This window comes from Vulpes lagopus, chromosome 11, assembly GCF_018345385.1.
Source record: "Vulpes lagopus strain Blue_001 chromosome 11, ASM1834538v1, whole genome shotgun sequence".
In the NCBI taxonomy this organism is placed as follows: Eukaryota; Metazoa; Chordata; class Mammalia; order Carnivora; family Canidae; genus Vulpes; species Vulpes lagopus.
Window position 1 is genome coordinate 104,519,237 of NC_054834.1, and position 17,770 is coordinate 104,537,006.

General features: G+C 40.0%; 1 protein-coding gene across 3 annotated transcripts in view; it reads left to right on the top strand.

The window, feature by feature from the left end:
- Positions 1-15,986, top strand: part of ITPRID2 (ITPR interacting domain containing 2) — a 38,341-nt gene extending 22,355 nt beyond the window's left edge. Inside the window, exons 11-18 of one of the 3 annotated variants that reach the window (XM_041773966.1) lie at positions 958-2,130; positions 4,699-4,776; positions 4,859-4,986; positions 5,386-5,536; positions 6,561-6,614; positions 7,333-7,797; positions 14,102-14,219; positions 14,841-15,986. In XM_041773966.1, the coding sequence (XP_041629900.1) occupies positions 958-2,130; positions 4,699-4,776; positions 4,859-4,986; positions 5,386-5,536; positions 6,561-6,614; positions 7,333-7,797; positions 14,102-14,206 (2,154 nt within the window). In that variant the 3' untranslated portion in view covers positions 14,207-14,219; positions 14,841-15,986. Of the gene's footprint in view, positions 1-957; positions 2,131-4,698; positions 4,777-4,858; positions 4,987-5,385; positions 5,537-6,560; positions 6,627-7,332; positions 7,798-14,101; positions 14,220-14,840 lie in introns of all 3 variants that reach the window. The other 2 variants (XM_041773965.1, XM_041773967.1) reach the window with 2 other exon arrangements.
- Positions 15,987-17,770: the final 1,784 nt, after the last annotated feature.

Genomic DNA, 17,770 nt, shown 5'->3' on the forward strand with positions numbered 1-17,770 from the left:
TACCCTTACGGAGTTTACAGTCTGTGTGTAGTACGTGGAACCCTTGTATGCACAGGTACAGAAATGTCTTGAAAGTGTTTAAAATATTTATAAGCAAATTTTAAAGAAAAGTGTTAGTGTAAGAGAAAAAAACCCAAAACGGCCTTTAGGAATCTAGTCCTTGAGGGGTATACAGACAAGAGAAGGAGACTCAGAACAAATAATCCAGTGGGCAGAACTGGGAGGTGGAGAGCCTTTTATAAAAGGAAATCTGTGGACATGAGCGTGGAAAGATAAGAATTCAGCTTTTTGGAAAGCGAGTGAGTGAGTCCTTCTGAGGAAGTAAATGAGGCAGAAGCAGGAGTGGAGAGTAAATCGATGATAAGGAAGAGAAGATATGAGTGTTGACTCCTTTTCCAAATAAGGGTAATAGGTCTCTGTGTTTTTCTCATATGGGAATGACTCAGGGAAGTTGTCTGGCTGAGGGAGAGGGCTCTAAGAGGACAGTGGGATTGATGCAGGAAACTCTGGGATGAATTTGTGAAGAGAAACCTAGTCCTGGAGAGGATGTGATCAGACGTACAGATTGGAGGGTCAGCTGTGAAAAAAGGAGTTTCCTCTCAGAACAGAGAGACAGGAATGGTGGGGAGGGGTACGGGAATGTTGAACCTATGGGGAGAGGTGCTGGAGGAGAAAGTTAAACGTTTGTCCGTCTTCTCGTCTTCTCAGCGATTCAGTGTCCTGTGCTGGAAGGAAAGGAAATGGGTGCTGAAAAGGGGACTGAGGAAAATAGTGAAGGTCTGAAATAATCTCTCTGGGAACGGGGTTGCCGATCAGGGGCAGTTTCGAGCGGTACGAGGGCCCTAACTGAGGCCCTGTACTCCCCGGAAGTATACAAGCATCACGTCACTTTGGTATTTTTGCTGATGAAACTTCGTATTTGAAGTCTCCGTCTTCCCACCTGTTTCCCATTCCCAGGTTCCTGAGTCCTTGCAAGCCATGGGGAGTAGTGCTGACAGCTGCGACAGCGAGACCACCGTCACATCTTTTGGTGAAGAGCTTGTCACACCGACAGCACAGGATCAGCCTTATTTTAATGAATCCGAGGAGGAGTCTCTTAGCCCTCCTCCGAAGGGCAGGGAGAAGGCGGCACCGGCTGCTGCTAAGAGGTCAGACAGCCAGGATGCCCCGCAGCGCGAGCCTGCGGCCAAGTCCACCTGTGGCGCAGGCGACCGCACTTCTGAAGTCACTGAAGCGGGACAGGGTTGGCCTCCGGCACAGCCAGCGGACCTGCCACGGGAAGCCAGTGCCGAAAGCGATGTGGATAAAAGCAGTGAGTGTGAATTCGCCCACTATACCACACACCATATTCTGCAGTCGCTGGCTTCGATTGAAGCTGGGCACGGGGAGAAGGGCTCTGAAAATGCCACCGGGCCCCCCTCGCCCGCAGACAGAGTGAACACAGCTTTGCAGCGAGCTCAGATGAAGGTCTGCAGTCTGTCTCATCAAAGAGTGGGGCGCAGCCTGGTAAAATCCAAGGATCTGTTGAAGCAGAGGTACTTGTTTGCGAGAGCCGGCTACCCTCTCAGGAGGTCTCAGTCTTTACCGACCACTCTGCTGAGCCCAGTAAGAGTTGTATCCTCTGTCAACGTCCGGCTGTCCCCAGGAAAGGAGACCAGGTGCAGTCCCCCCTCCTTCACCTACAAGTACACACCTGAAGAGGAGCAGGAGTTAGGAAAGGAGGTGGCCGAGCCTGATGGCCAGTCTTTAGTTAAATCCACTATCTTCATCTCCCCGTCGTCTGCGAGGAAGGAGGCAGCGTGTCCGAGCGAGCTGACCCGCCTGGAGGAGCGCCGACCCCGAAGGACTCCGGCCCCCGCGTCCCCGTCCACCTGTTCCCTGCACTCCGTGCGCCCCGAGTGGCCGGAGAGGCCCCTGTGCGAGCACATGCGGACCCTGAGCACTCACAGTGTTCCCAGCGTCTCCGGCGCCGCCTGCAGCGCCTTCGCCGCCCCTTTCGGGTGCCCCCACTCGCATAGACCTGCTGCCTACCCGTACCGGGCGTGCCCCGTGAGCCCCCCTTCTGCCGTGGAAATGCAGTTGCGAAGAGTGCTGCACGATATTAGACACTCGCTGCAGAATCTTTCACAGGTACGGGAAGAAGATGCTCCCTTAACTCCCCCCCCCCAGAGGCGGGGCCCATCAGGCACGATCCACCTCAGTTTTCGTAGGGGTCTAAGCATACGCGCCCCTGCCCTCCTCCCACGTCCCTCCCGTCTCCAGGGGGGGCTGTAGCGGGTCCTGAGTGCGGCTGACCTCTCCGCTGGGATCTCCCTCCCTCCCTCCCTCCCAGAGGAGAGGCTGCTCATGGGGTAGCCTCCCTTCTTTAGCCTCTTCTCCACGGTCTGTTCTTAGGTCGTCCCTGTTATTAAACAAGTCTTCCCTGTCAGTACTTTCTCTCCTTTTCTCTGCCATTTGACTGTGTTTACCGCCTCTTTCCTCTCTAAGCCTCCCTCCCCCTCGGCTTCTGTGGGGCCGTGCGCTCTCCTGGTTCTGCTCATAGCTCTCTAAGCTTTCCCCTCCATCTCCTGACTCCTGGTGCTGGTCTCCTGGCACAGGATGAGTCTGCTTCCACTGGGCTCAGAGACTGGAACTACCCCAGGAGAGAAAAAAAAAAAAAATCAGGTAAAGTGTGCATTTGCCTAAAAATAGTCTATGTGTCTTGTCACGGTTAAAATTAATTGCTCTCAGGTACCTTACGTGGGCTGGAAGTAATTCCCAAAAAAGGGTTTGAAAATAACTATAAATTGTCTTTAGGTTTGCATTTTCCATTTCCTTTCTGAATCTCTCCCCAGGCTATTTGTGTTTAGGCAGTTGAGGAAATAAGAATGGTAGTGTAGGGTGATGATCACAGCATTCAGCTAGGAGTCGGGCTTCAGAATGCGTGTAATAGATCCTTACGATGATATAATAGACAGGAAGCCACTAGGAAAGTAAAAATGAAAGTTGCAAGTTCTCTTAAGAGAGGGAGAGAGATCTATATTTTTTTAATTTATTACTGTTTTTTGTTTTGTTTTGTTTTTAGAGAGGGAGGGGAGGAGTAGGGCCGAGGGAGGAGGAGAGAGAATATTAGGCAGGCTCCACGCGCAGCACAGCCTGACACGGGGCTCGATCTCATGACTCTAAGATCACAACCTGAGCTGAGTTCAGGAGTCAGACGCTTAACCGACGGAGCCACCCAGGGTCCCCGAAAGTCACAGCTTCTTAAGTTATGTAGTAAAGTATATTTTCTTTTAAAGATTGTATTTATTTATTTATTTTTCAGAGAGAGAGAAAGAGAGTGGGAGGGGGCAGAGAGGGAGAAGGAGAGGGCCAGGGAGGGAGGCGGAAAGACTCTCAGGCAGACTGTGGTGAGCACAGAGCCCAAGGTGGGGCTCGATCGCGGGACCCTGGATAGTGACCTGAGCCTGACACTTGAGCCACCTGGGCGCTGGGCGCCCCAGGGATACCTTCTTTTAAATAGAGATTTTATCCTCATGACAGTTGTCCCCTGATGATTTTTGCCCTAACCAGATGTGGGTATTTCTTCTTCCTCCTTACAAATCGCAGTTTGGTTTCTCTGTGAGCGGGACATCCAGCCTTTCAACCGTAATTACGTGAAACGTGGGGTTTCCGGAGCTCTGTTGCCTACGCCCTAATGGTGCACCTTTCTCTCTAGACCAGCTTGTCATTCTGCTCTGGATGTGGCCTTCTCCTCCTGGATGTCCCATCAGTAACACAGCTAATTAGTCTTCTCACTGCCCCCGAGAGACAGATACTCCCTCTGGCCTGGTCTCCGCCTGTCCCCCCACTCTCATTCCTTGTGTGTGTGCCAGGGGCCGCGCCGCGTGCAGGCCCCTAAGCAGGTGTGCGTTCCGCGGCATCTGGTTTTACAGATACCCCTGTTTCTTGGTCTTTAACCTGGAATGCCCCACCCTGGCCTTTCTTTGCCCAACCTAGTGCTGTTTACTGCTGAGGCTCAGCTCAGGTGTCACCCACCAGAGCTGGGATCCTTTACTCACCTCCTCTAGGTTTTTGTTTGATTCCATCAAGTGCTCCCCTTCCACACCCCAACGTTGTTAAGTTTTTTCTCACTTCTCTCTCTCTCTCTTTTTTTTTTTCCTTAACACCATCAGAACACGTGGAGGCTGGGAAAGCCTTTTGCCTTCCTTTTGTCTTTTTTTCTTCACTGACTAAAGTAGTGACATGTGGTAGGTGCTTAACTATCTACAAGTAAGTGTGAGGATGGCTTGCTACTCTCTCCGGCAACTCAGTAATTTCCGGCAACTCAGTAATTCTCAGATAACTCAGTCATCTGAGAATTTGCTATCACTTCTACATTTTTTAGTTTTGTTTCTCTTTTCGACTTTCTTGAGGCAGGAGGGAAGTCGTACAAGACATAGATTTGAATGATACATATTTCTTTTTCCCTCCTTTGTTCCAAATAGACCGACTTACCCCCGAAACCGTTAGGAGTACTAGAGGTGGCAGTGGGGGCTGACTCGGCTCCTGCTCACAAAACGAAGTGGGGTGTTTTTGGTAGCGTTTTGTTTTTGTTTTTGTTTTGCCTCAAAGAGAAAATTACGTAGGCCCTAAATTCCGCCTTTTTTAACACCTTAGATAATTTGGACGTAGCCGCTTTAACATTGATTTGTAATCATACTTTCGCTTTTTTTGAAGTACCCTATGACGAGAGGATCTGATCTTGCTGCTGCTCCATATAGTACCCAGAAATCATCTGTTCTACCTCTATATGAAGTAAGTGCTTATTTAGATCTTTTGTGTGTTACAGAGTAATTTATATGATTTAGAAGTATAATTTTGTCATACTGTATTTTAGAATACTTTTCAGGAGCTCCAGGTAATGAGGCGGAGCCTGAATTTATTTAGAACGCAAATGATGGATTTAGAGTTGGCAATGCTGCGTCAGCAAACCATGGTTTATCATCATATGACCGAGGAGGAAAGGTAAAAGTTCATTTTGTCTTAATGTAACTCAAAATATTCTTCATGCTAAAAAAAGCCTTGCCAACTTTTTTTATTTTTAAAGCTTCATTTTATGTCTACTGCTGTGTACTGTTTATCTTGTGAACCACTGTAAATTAGGGCCTAGTGTTTTACTAATTAAGCTGCTTTCAATGTATTAAGGAAGCCAGTGGTTGTAATCTGTTTTTTAGTTCGGAATATTTGGGAGAGAAGGTAGAGGAAGAAAGACTGTTTGTCCTGCTGGTCACACCTATGGTTTTCGCTGTTGTGCTAATTTTTAGAACTTGCGATCTCAGTGCCTTCCACTGGCTTGTGAGAGAGTGGTGACTATGAATCTCCAAACTGCTTTTTTCAACCTTGCGCCTGTCATCATACCAATAGGTATGAAGTGGATCAGCTTCAGAGTTTGAGAAATTCGGTGCGAATGGAACTTCAAGACCTGGAACTGCAGCTGGAGGAGCGCCTGCTGGCCCTGGAGGAGCAGTTCCGTGCCGTGCGCATGCCTTCTCCCTTCCGCTCCTCAGCTCTTGTGGTACGGTACCTTGGGGGTTGTCAGCAATTTTCGCTTAGGATTTATTTACAATGTTCCACATAATTTAGGACAAATGCCTTAATTTTAAAACACTTACTGTAATGGCATTGAGGCAAGCAGAATGTTTCAGGAAACTTTCCCACAAATCAGTTGAATGTGCAAGTTGAGATTCATTAGTCTAGTTAGAAACATGCTGAAAAATGTTAATCACATTTTTTAATAAAGAATAAGGAGAAATACAAAATTTAGGGGTTTTAAAGGAAAAATGATAGTGGGTTAATATATGACTAACTTACATTTTAATCACTGCCTGTAACTAACTGCCAAGAACATAAATCTGTATTTCGCTCAGTCTTTTATTCCTTTTTTTGCCTCCAAATAACTATTCCTTTATAATTTTTTTTTCCTTATTCTGGACTCTTTGCCAGTCTTAATGTTTTTTAAGGAATCAAATGAGATCTTTTTTAAAGGCAGACAACAGGTATACAGCCAAGAGAATAAAATATTTTTTCTTTGTTTTGTATCACTTTTCAAACTTCTGTTTCTTTGCAGGAAATGTAAACTTCAGCAGTTGATTATTTTTGCTATTATCTTTGCAGTTGTAAAATACATTGTTTTGACATGTTGAAACGGTCAACTTTTCTATCCTTGATTTTGTTAACAATAAATCTGTGCACGTGTGTACACATATGGAGTAGAATGAGTAGAATAGGAATGTGTATTACACATACGTGTGTGTGTGGTAGGGAATAAGACTGATGAATGTCTTTTTCCATAAAAGGTTTCAATCCATTATTCTGAGAAATGTGTGTTGGTACAGCAGAGAATGAGAACATCTTCCATGTACCTTCAGGCACAATAACATATTTTATAGGATCCCATGACAGTAGAGAGTAACCTTTGTGACATAAAAGAATGTTGCAGGGTGATAATTAGCCAATTCATTTATTATGAAACACTTGCATTTTGAAGAAATATTTTATACATACATACATATGTATATATATTGTTCTTATTTTTTCAGGGAATGTGTGGCAGTAGGAGCGCTGATAACTTGTCATGCCCTTCTCCATTGAATGTAATGGAACCAGTAAGCCTCTCTCCTTTCAAATCACTGGGGAAGGGAATGATATGACATTTCATAAACACACAATTTTCCTGGTGTAGATGAAATGTTTTGGTTATTAAATGTAGAATTTGACCTGAGCTAAATTGACTGAAAGTGACTTTGGCACTTCTGAAAGTCTTTTGCCATCTTAGGCCACTAGAAAGCAGTTAATTGCAATGGTGATTTATCTTTATGGTATAAAGTAGGTAATGTGTTATAAGAAGTATTTAATTTATGCTCCAGAGGAAGTGTGCCTTCATAGTCTGATTCCAGGTCCTTTCGGTAGTTGGATCTGTAAGATGACTACTTTTAGAACGAAAGTCTGATTTTTTATTATATTTTAAAGAAATTGGTTAATTTGAGTGCAAAAGCATATAAGTGGCTATTTTTTTTCACTAGTTACTAATCCTTAACAAGTAATTTGGACACCCATGCAGTAACAAGTAAAATTTCATCCAACTGTATAGTCTGGTTATGTATTTTATGGCCTTCTCTTACCGTGAATTTGCATTTTCCTACATTTTTGCAAATAAAACTCAGTAGTTCCTAAATGAATGAATTAGAATCATGTCTTCACAATCTAAAGATTTTTAAGTGATTTTTGGCAGTAATCACTGCTAGAATTTTAATCTTTTTACTACCAGTCATAATTTCAAGGGAGAAGAATTGCAGTTTTTCTGATTTCCAGGTCACTGAACTGATGCGGGAACAGTCCTATCTGAAGTCCGAATTGGGCATGGGACTTGGAGAAATGGGATTTGAAATTCCTCCTGGAGAAAGCTCAGAATCAGTTTTCTCCCAAGCGACATCAGAGTCCTCTTCAGTATGTTCTGGTCCCTCCCATGCTAATAGAAGAACTGGAGTACCTTCTGGTGATTTAGTGGGCAAACCTAAGACTCATCTGGTACCAAGCAAGAAAGTATTCCGAGCATCAGTGGCCCTGACACCCACTGCTCCTTCAAGAACGGGCTCTGTGCAGACACCTCCAGATGTGGAAAGCTCTGAGGAAGTTGGAGCAGCTGAAGAAGCCTCGGAATTTGTAGGACCCAAATCTGAAGTGGAAGAAGGGAATGGAAAAGTCCCATTAATGACAGCTGCTGAGGAAATGCATAAAAATGTGGAGCAAGATGAGTTGCAGCAAGTCATACGGGAGGTGAGTAAAATCTATGCTTAATCTATTTGGCAGTATATGTTGGAGGAGGTTTTATTTGAACTTTATAAAGTATTCCTTTGATTTACTGTATTCGCTAATTTTCAGAGAGCTTTCCCATTGACCTCGCTCACGTCTATTAAGATATGTTTTTAATGGCATCTCTGCAAATTTTATACTCCAGTATGAAATAATAAATATAAAGAATATCTATTTGGCTTAATGGATGATAATATATGGAAGATACAGAAGTTGTTGAAAGATACAAATACAGAATGAAAAGAAGGTTTACTCTGAGTGATAGCATTATGCAAACCATAGTTCAAGGTTACCAAAAGGACTGCAAAAAATTAAGAAGACTGGTAGCCAAAGGTCAAAAGTTAATAGAGAAAATTTTAAAACAGCTGTTTTGGATGCTAGGATCAGGCAATAAGAAGGAGTAGTATATATATATATATATATATATATCATTTAGAAAGTGAGAGTCCAGATCAAAATATTTGATGGCTTTTAATTTTTTCCTTTTTTCCCCAAATCACACTGTGTCTGGTGCAAAATGTAATAGAGTGCACAGGATAAAAATTACACATGTTGAATATATATTTTTCAATCTATTCTTTTAAGAGTAACTCTAGGAAGAACCATAATTACCCATAGTTCTTCCCACTGATACTAAAACCCATGATGAGAAAGGATCTTTCCATTATTAAAAGCGGGGGGATATCCTATACATCTTAAAAAATAATCATTTCATAAAAGTCTTAATGAAGGGTGCCTGGGTGGCTCAGTTGGTTAAGTGTCTGCCATCAGCTCAGGTCATCATCCCGCGGTCCTGGGATCAAGCCCCACATTGGGTTCCCTGTCTAGCGGCAAGTCTGCTTCTCTTTTTGCTCCTTAGAGAATAAAATAAATAAATAAAATCTTTTAAAAAAATAAAAATAAAAATAAATTAATATAATCTTTAAAAAGAAAAACAAGAGTCTTAATAAATATGTTGCTCTGTAAGGGATAAAGGAAAACTACATATCAGATGTGAGATCCTGAAGCTTAAAGACTAGGAAGGTAATTAGTAGGACTAATTCAGGAAACAATAAAAAAATTACAGAGAGAAACATGTAGTCTAATGTAGTCAAGAATTTAGAAATGGAAAAGGTCAAAATGGGCCAGAGAAATTAGGGTCAGTGGCTCCCTGTTTTAAATCTACATATTTCCAGTAAATTCAGCAGTGTGAACCTAATGTGTTTTAGGAATTAATGTGTGAGTAACATAGAACAAGTTTGGTTATAGGTCAAGAATGGTGGCAACAGACCAGAATCTTCCCCTCAAATGGACCATTGATCCTCTGGGTCCAGAGATTAGTTTATGTGTATTAATTATGTGCCATCATTCATAGCTGCATAATAGTAGCTTGAAAAGTACATTAAAAATAAATACAGCCGGGATCCCTGGGTGGCGCAGCGGTTTGGCGCCTGCCTTTGGCCCGGGGCGCGATCCTGGAGACCCGGGATCGAATCCCACATCGGGCTCTTGGTGCATGGAGCCTGCTTCTCCCTCTGCCTGTCTCTGCCTCTCTCTCTCTCTCTGTGTGTGACTATCATGAATAAATAAATAAAATCTTTAAAAAAAAATAAAATAAAAAAAATAAATACAGCCGTTTTACTATGGTATGATATATACACATTCCTACACACTTGTGCTGTGTACATGGGTGCAGTAATAACCACAGACCTTTGGAGAAAATAGGATGAGAAGCATAACCCAAACTTTAGCAGTGAGCTATTGAAAAGAAGACAGAAACCTAGCAAAAATCGTAGCACAACTTTATACATGTTAAATGCTTAAGAAATACGTAAATACTGCAATAAATATGGTACTTGACCTTGAAAAAAAATACCTGAAATTTGCTTGTGGAACTGGGCTTGGGAAGGGTTGCAGCTTGTGAGGTATTGCAAGGTAGCAGAGAGTGAGATGAAATCCAGCAGACAGTTTTAATACCAGATGTGGGTAGGTGTGGCTCATGACACAGTGATCGGAGCTGGCTGGTAGATAGTGAGCGTCTGTGTATTGTGCTGCGTCCCTGGGTTCTGCTGAACGCAATTATCTGCCTTCACCCAGTGTTTCTTACGGAGGAAGCTGCACACAGACACGAAATTTATATTATACTCAAGTCGTTCTCCTAATATTTCAATCAGATGGAGACAAATTTACATTTTCAAAACCAGCATTGTAGTAGAAGAGACCGCCTGCTTACAATTTTTCATGACATGAATTACCAGCTTAAAGTTTAAAAGGTCTTAATTCTATAAATGGATTTGTTCTACAAAAGTAATTTTTGTAAGTTGATTGTGTGTAGACAGCTAATGTTTAGCAAGTGCTGTAAATCCACCTTGCTCAGTTAGATGCAAATGATTATAATCCATTCTTATTTATATGTTTCACATCAAAGATTAATTGTTCCATGAAATTAAGTAATTATTCTTCTCCACATTATATTTATTTATTGAAGAAGTAAGTTTTAATGTACTTTTTTTCTTCCCCTAGAAATGGGATTTTTTTGTTGCCTTTAGCTTGCTTTAATTTGAAAGTTTTCCTTGAAAAGTCAACTTAATTTCGCTTGTTTGGCATAAATATTCCCTGAATGCACACTTAAGACCTCATTTCTAAAGTTGTTAGTAGGTGGCCTGGTGAGTGCTGTGAGTAATTTCCGAGGAATGAAGCATTCCTAGACCGAACATTGATTCTTTGGCTGATAGAACATAGTATATGTTCTTTGATCCTAGGGAAGTATTTGATCATTTATATGGAACCTCCCTCCCATAAAATGGGAAAGATTTTAAAATTCCAAAGGCATTTAAACTGATATGCAAGGCAAATGTTTGAGGAAGTTTTCAAAATTGGTTACTAAACCCATTCATTAGAAACTCCTTAACCGAGGAGGTTGGGCTTAACATTTGCCCTTTTGCTGTTTACAGATGAGGACTTACCAAGCAAAACGTATAGGTGAAACAAGGTGTTGTTAAGAGGAATTTTGATGTACTTAAGAAAATAAACGGTTTGAAGCACTTAAAAAACATATGTTATTAGATAAGTTAGTCTGATGCCATTTATAATTTTAAAAAGTAATTTGTGTTGATGCTCTCTTAGCTCAGTGATAGCGGTGTTCTGTTGAACTTTGTTTACAGAATATGTAAAATCCAGATTAGTCTTTTTTTTTTTTTCCAGATTAGTCTTGATGCCATTCCTTCCAAATCCATAATCTTTTAATACATATGGTACTGAATTCCTGTTTTTGTTAAAGCTAACATATCAGCTACCAAGAAAACTAAATTAGACGCTGCCTTTCCAGTCGATTCTGTGCCCCTGACACCATTAACAAAGCCACTCTTCAAAGCTTGGGTTGAGCAGTTTTGCAGGTGAAGATTAAGCGTGTTTGGCAGACACACGTTCAGGGAAGTTTTCTTACCGCGCTCATGGGTGCGTGAAAACAATGATGTCTGTCGGGTCTTTGTTCTCATCATTTCACCATATGTGAAGTGAAAAAGTATGCTCTCATTATAATGTGTTAATACAGTAGAATTCTTTGGAAGGAGAACTCTGAAAGTCCTTTCAGACAAATGTTTAATACACTCATTCATTCAGTAACAAAGCTTTTGTCAGATTAAAGGTACAGATCGTCTGTGTTGTGGTGGGGGAAAATCACACTCCTAGAATTTGCCCAGGTGGTCTGTGGTAGATGTAATCAGTGGCCTGAAACGGTTTAGGATTACTCAAAAAAAAAAAAAAAATTAAACGATTACTTAATAGAATAAATGAGCATGTGCCATAGGAGCAAATCAACAGAATTAAGCCTCAGAATAAACGTAGACTGCTTTTCTCTTGAGGGAGGTCTTCTTTTTTGTTGAATGAAGCTCCTAGGCTTGGTTCATGCCTTTTAGTATCTTGACTGCAGTCCACCTGACCTGCTTCATATTGTACGTGTGTTTTGGCAGATGCCTGTGGCCCGGCCTCCGGGCCTGCAGTCGGTCTGCTTATGTCGAGTGAGCATCCTTTCCTTAATGTCACTCAAGTCTGTGTTTGGCCTGTACCACTTTTTGGAAATTGTGGCCGTAAGGGCAGTTTCCCATCCATCCCAATGGAGTTTGCTCCTCATCCTTGCCCCCTCCCTATGCAGCATGCAGGACTTGGGAGCTAATTCGTTTGTCCATACATTTAGTCCTTCCATACATTACTAAAGGCATTTTGTTGTTTTCAGTGTTCGTCTGTCTACCGTTCTTTGTTCTTCTACTTTCCGTGTCAGATGTGGTGTCTCTGTCACTCTCACGCCTTCACTCCGTATGGCCTCTCTGTCTCTCATTCATTCGGACATCTACGGAGCACGTGCTTTATGCCAGGAGACGTTGATGAATGAGACCCAGTTCTCTCCCTGGGTAGCTCGCCGCACAGCACCCCCTGTCTGACCCCCCGTTGCTGCCCCAGGCCCTTCTCCTCCCTGGTGGGGACCATCTGTGAGCAGCACACCTTCCTGCTCTCCCCCCTCATCCAAGGTGCTCTTGCTCCAGTTTTCTGTCCTCACTGTGACCTCAAGTTGCCCCGAGTTTTCGTTGACCTACTACTTTAAAGTCTGCCATTCTCCAAGAACTTTGTACTTTTTCCTCTTGTAGCCCATGCTGGCCTCTCATTTTCTGTTCTTGTGTTTTAGTGAATTAATACATTATTTTTTCCCTCATAATGTTTTATGAAGGAATATTCATTTTGTACCCGCCTAGATTATAGCATCCTCCTTGGTCGTGCTTCTTTAACTCCTTATTCCAGTAATATCTGTACCCTCAAAAAAGGCTGGCACACATTTTTGGTTCGTAGAGGATACTTTCTGGCTTCTGTTTTATTTTTTGGATGATGATGACAAAAGTTAATAAAATTGCCATATTGCATGGAATAACAGCACTGGGAAGATTGTACTACTCATTGTCTTCTGTAAATACAGATTTGCAGAGGTTCTGATTCAACACGTTGTGTTTGTGCTTATAATACATTGTGGCTCAGAGATTCTGGTTTTCATAATATTTGTATCCAACATATATTCAATTAAAAGTAAGTCCGAAGTACCATGAAAGTCAGTAACTTCTCATGATGTTTAAAGCTTAGCAATATTGGTAGAAGGTAAAAGGAGAGGTTTATATTTAGTTAAATATATTCCAATACAGATGGTTGGTAGCTAAGGAGCATTTGTTTCCATGAGTACTTCCGTATAAATCTATGTATTGTGTACCAGTTTTGCATGACAGGTTAATACAGAGCCATTTTTGGAAAGACTTCAACTGAGATGTGTTCAGGATGTACTTAGGAACATTTTAGGAAATAGATCAGGCTGACAGGAAACTGTGGAAATGTAGAATTTTTAAAAGCTAGTTGAAAGTGTCTCAAGTTCTAATTTGGGAAGACATTATCAGTTTATTCCAGGAAATCCACATTTAAAGCCTTCACAAAGTGCTATTTGGAGGTGATGCTGTATCATTCCAGAGAGAAAGGCACAGACAGGCGTGGGTAATGTCTGAGCATCTGGAAGAGAGAATCTGGATGGAATTATCATCGCCCTTATGTCCATTGACCTTTTCCACCAATGAGATGAGATTGTATATCCTTGTCTGAAGAAAAAATTTCAGAGAGATAACAAACCTCTACCATACAACTAAAGAAGAATTTATTTCTTTGTGGTTGTGGTTGTTCAGAGGATGTTTTTCATGGTTTAAAATTAATTGTACTAAATTATTTCTTCTTTCCACTTAAAGCGTGCAAGTTAGGTTCAAACGATATATAACTTTCACATACTTGGTCTTCAGTTGTTATAAACAGGCAATAGACTGATACGTTAGTTTGCCATTCATGAGTTTTCTTAAATAATGAGAACACAAAGTGTACTGTTGATTACCATTCCAAAATAGACCTTAATAAAAACATTAAAGTGAATCTAACATTTAATCAGTTCTCCTACATTATTTTGTGTCATGAAGCAAATGAAGTTTTTAGTCCATAAAATAACATTTTTAATGTTCTCAACTTAAGAATTGTGATGTTATTTTATAATGGAGTTATCGGAGTTAATGCCGGACCACACACCGACCTGGGTTTGAGGACAGACGGACAGGATTCCTCAGTACCTCTCTGTATTTCAAGAGGGTTTACATGAGGGTTTCTCTCTGGCTTGGCTGATTACAGGAATTAAATGCTCTTTGTATTTTTCCAAAAACAGAAAAAGTAGATTATAGTCATATTGTTAAATTCTTATTTTTCTCTTTTTCTATTCTAGATTAAGGAGTCTATTGTTGGCGAAATCAGACGGGAAATTGTAAGTGGACTTTTGGCAGCAGTATCTTCAAGTAAAGCATCTAATTCTAAGCAAGACAGTCATTAAATGGGATTTCTAGGTAAATTTTTCTGAAATTTTTAAAAAAATTTTTCTGATTTTTTTGCTTAGCTAAATAACTACTTAGTTTTGAATGCTTTGCCTTCTTAGTTCCCAGGACTGTTTCTCTGGCTAATTTTTAATTTTAAAATGTATATTATAGGTAGTCCTGCAGTGTGAAATACTCATTCAGCCACATTGGAAGTGCAAGCAAGTAAATTGCATAATATTCACCTCCAGGGGACTATCGATAGTGTGTTATTTTACTGAAGTTACATTATAGTAAATAACATACTGGAATTGAAGAAATCAGAACTTTCAAACTTGAGCATTATTTTGGTACCATTCGCTATAATGGTATTTCAAATGTGTGATTTATGGACCAAGATTTTGAGACTTAATCATAAATTCTTATCTTTCTTAATTTTTTGTCTTTTAAAGAAAAGTATCCCATAGGCCCATATCTAATCATATCATAATTTATAAAGAAGGATGCTATTTATATATATATATACACACATACATATATACACACACACGCATATATATACATATATTTAGAAAATATTGTCATCCTTTTAAAGAATATTTTAATACTGATATTTGAAAGATGTTTAAAGCTCATTTCTCTTTCTTTTTTAAGGTTGGTATGTATGGATCTTACTGGCTAATGCGGTGTTGGAGTTACCAATGACATACACTGGTGGAGGTGTTATTTGTGCTTCAGAAGATACTTGCTGCTGAGCTGGGCTACTGTATACCGTGTACAATGTTTATTTCTTCTATGCATATCTTTTTTAAAAACATACATAGAAACTTAGGCACTTTGCTGACTGTATTTCTTTTCTAAACTACCAAAACTGTAGCCATTTGAAAAGCCTAATATTTATTTGTATGTCAATATTTTCCAATTCATTCCCTACATAGAATTAATTTTAAAACTTGAAAACTTCCAGACTTAACCAACTTATAAATAACATATTTCTTCAGACTAGCTTCTTAAAACACTGACCTCTATGAGGTATTTACTGTGCAATAACTGATTTCATTTTTTGAGAGCTTGAAGCAACCAATGATTTTCCCTCCACTGCTGTTAATTAGTGTCACTTCCAAGAAGAAAAATTGTTCTGTTGTAAAAATTGCTCTTAATTCTTGAGGAGGTTTACTAATAGCAGTAGGATAGAATTGTATGAGGTTACCTACAACTACTTAATGTTCTTACACTGTAAGCATTGTTACTTTACCAAGATAAATGTAATTTTATTATAGCTTATATAGTATTTTTCTTTTGGAAACATGCCTTACATTAAACACTATACTTTTTGCGTTGTCCAGACTTCTTATATTATAAGGAGATGTTTCTTCTGTCTTTTAGACTGAATAGTAGAGTATTGCCAAAATAATGGGACCTCTGACTTGAATGGATAGAAATGAATAAGCTGGTTTTGGTTTTCAAAATGGAAGTAATCTAGATTTGTTCTTCTCATAATAAATGGTTTTAAATCAGTTTTAACTAGTGAGAACTGTTTGTTTGTAGGGGGGAAGAAAAGGAAGGTGGTTTCCTGTTGGTTTGTATGTATTAAATGTGTAAAGTAACAACCAAATTTATTAGAATTATTCCTTTAGCATTTATGATTTTCAACTCTTATTATATTTCTTTGTGTGAAATTTTAATCAAAAGTGGTTGAGATGTTCTTTGAAGGAACATCTAAAAGGTTTATAAATGTTTGAATTATCACACAAAGGCTGATTTCTAAAAATAAAACAATAAAGTATTTATTTTGCCTAACATCTTTTTAATAGTTTCTTTTCTCTAACTACAACGTGAAGAATTTGGATTCGATTTGATGAGTAACAAATAAGGTCCAAAGGAATTGGATATAACCTAATAGGTCGATATTCTCTTTTCCTCAAGATGCTCCTATGGTGCTTTGCAAAATACACTTAAGACGAGACCACCCTGGAGAAACAGCTTACTGATGCCTCTTGGTCTCCTCTAGTTCTGTGGTCCTAATGATTACCATCTGAAGCCAAATAAAACTTCCCTTTAAAATGTACTGTTAAGCTCCAAAGAACAGATTAAAGTGTTATTTTATTCTCTGGACAAATTATTCAATTTAGTTGATTCTAGTATCAGTAATGAGATATATAAACCAGGCACCCAGTACTGAAAGTAATACAGGCATCAGTGATTTGAACTGTTCAGCTTCATAGCCACTTAAAGTTCATTTCTGACAATTAAGATACCCAGAGTTTGAGAATCAAAATTAGAGACGTAACAGTCGCAGTAACAGACTGAGCCAATGGGCAAATTATTCCTATAGTGTGTGAATGAAATAAAATGAACTTTACTATTAGAGTTTCATCCTTCTCTCCATTTTAAACCTTTGTGTTTAAAAGCCACCGAGGCAGCTGCTGCTATGTAGAAATGAATGAGAGGTCTACAAACCAGATGGAAGAACAAGGCATCTTTTTTATATATGGGTGAGTTTATGGTACCAAAAACTATGAAGCATTATAAGAATTTGAGAGAGTGTAGCGTGGGTGGTCACAGAAGTCTTTACCAAGAAGATGTGGTTTGTGTAAAGTCTTAAAAAATGGGAAGTGGAAAGGATGGGGTTCAAATAAGAATATTTGTAAAGGTTATTCAGAATGTATAAGTTGAGCTTGAATTACTATGTGTGTGATGAAGAAATGTTTTTAAGAACCCAAGTTGTCTGTAGCTTGCACATGTACTGAGAGCCTGAAGAAAGAAGGCATAGAAGAAAAAGAATCTTGAAATGGTGATTTAGAATTTGGGAGTCACCATGAATGATATACCATGGACAAAACTGGGCAGCTACTCACACTTGAGTACATATTGTTCCTCCAAAAACATTCAGTTGAATTTCAGTAACATTTAAAATATGCATTACATCAGTTAAGACTATTTGCTCAGCTGGCCATCTTCAACTTTCTAAAAAAAAAAAAAAAAAAAGTTTTTAGAGAAGTTTTAGGTTTACCATACGCTTCAACTTTTTTAGAGGACAGTAAGAATACAGTAAAGTGCATGTGAAATAATGTAAAGGAAAAGTCTTTGGGGCGCCTTGGTGGCTCAGCAGTTGAGCATCTGCCTTCAGCTCAGGGCATGACCCTGGAGTCCTGGGATCAAGTCCCGCATCAGGCTTCCCCACATGGAGCCTACTTCTCCCTCTACCTCTGTCTCTGCCTCTGTCTCTGTGTCTCTCATGAATAAATAAAATCTTAAAAAAAAAAAAAAGTCTTTGGAGGATTCCTGAAGAGATGGTGCACTGCCCATGCTCCTCACTTGTCCACATGGGAGTTTGGTGCTAGTTGAAGAATAATACAAAACCAAAGTATGAATTCTTTTTTTCTGTTTCTCTCTCCTGGAAAGGAAGAATTGATAACTTAATTGATAACTTCCAAGAAGTGGGAAGAGGAAACATTCTATCTTGTAATTAAAGCTGAGGATCTAAGTTGTAAGTTATATATGACAGATTATTAGGATCTTTTATAAATGTTGAAATCATTTAATTAGCACTTATCCTGGCTGCATTCTAAATGGAGAAGGTT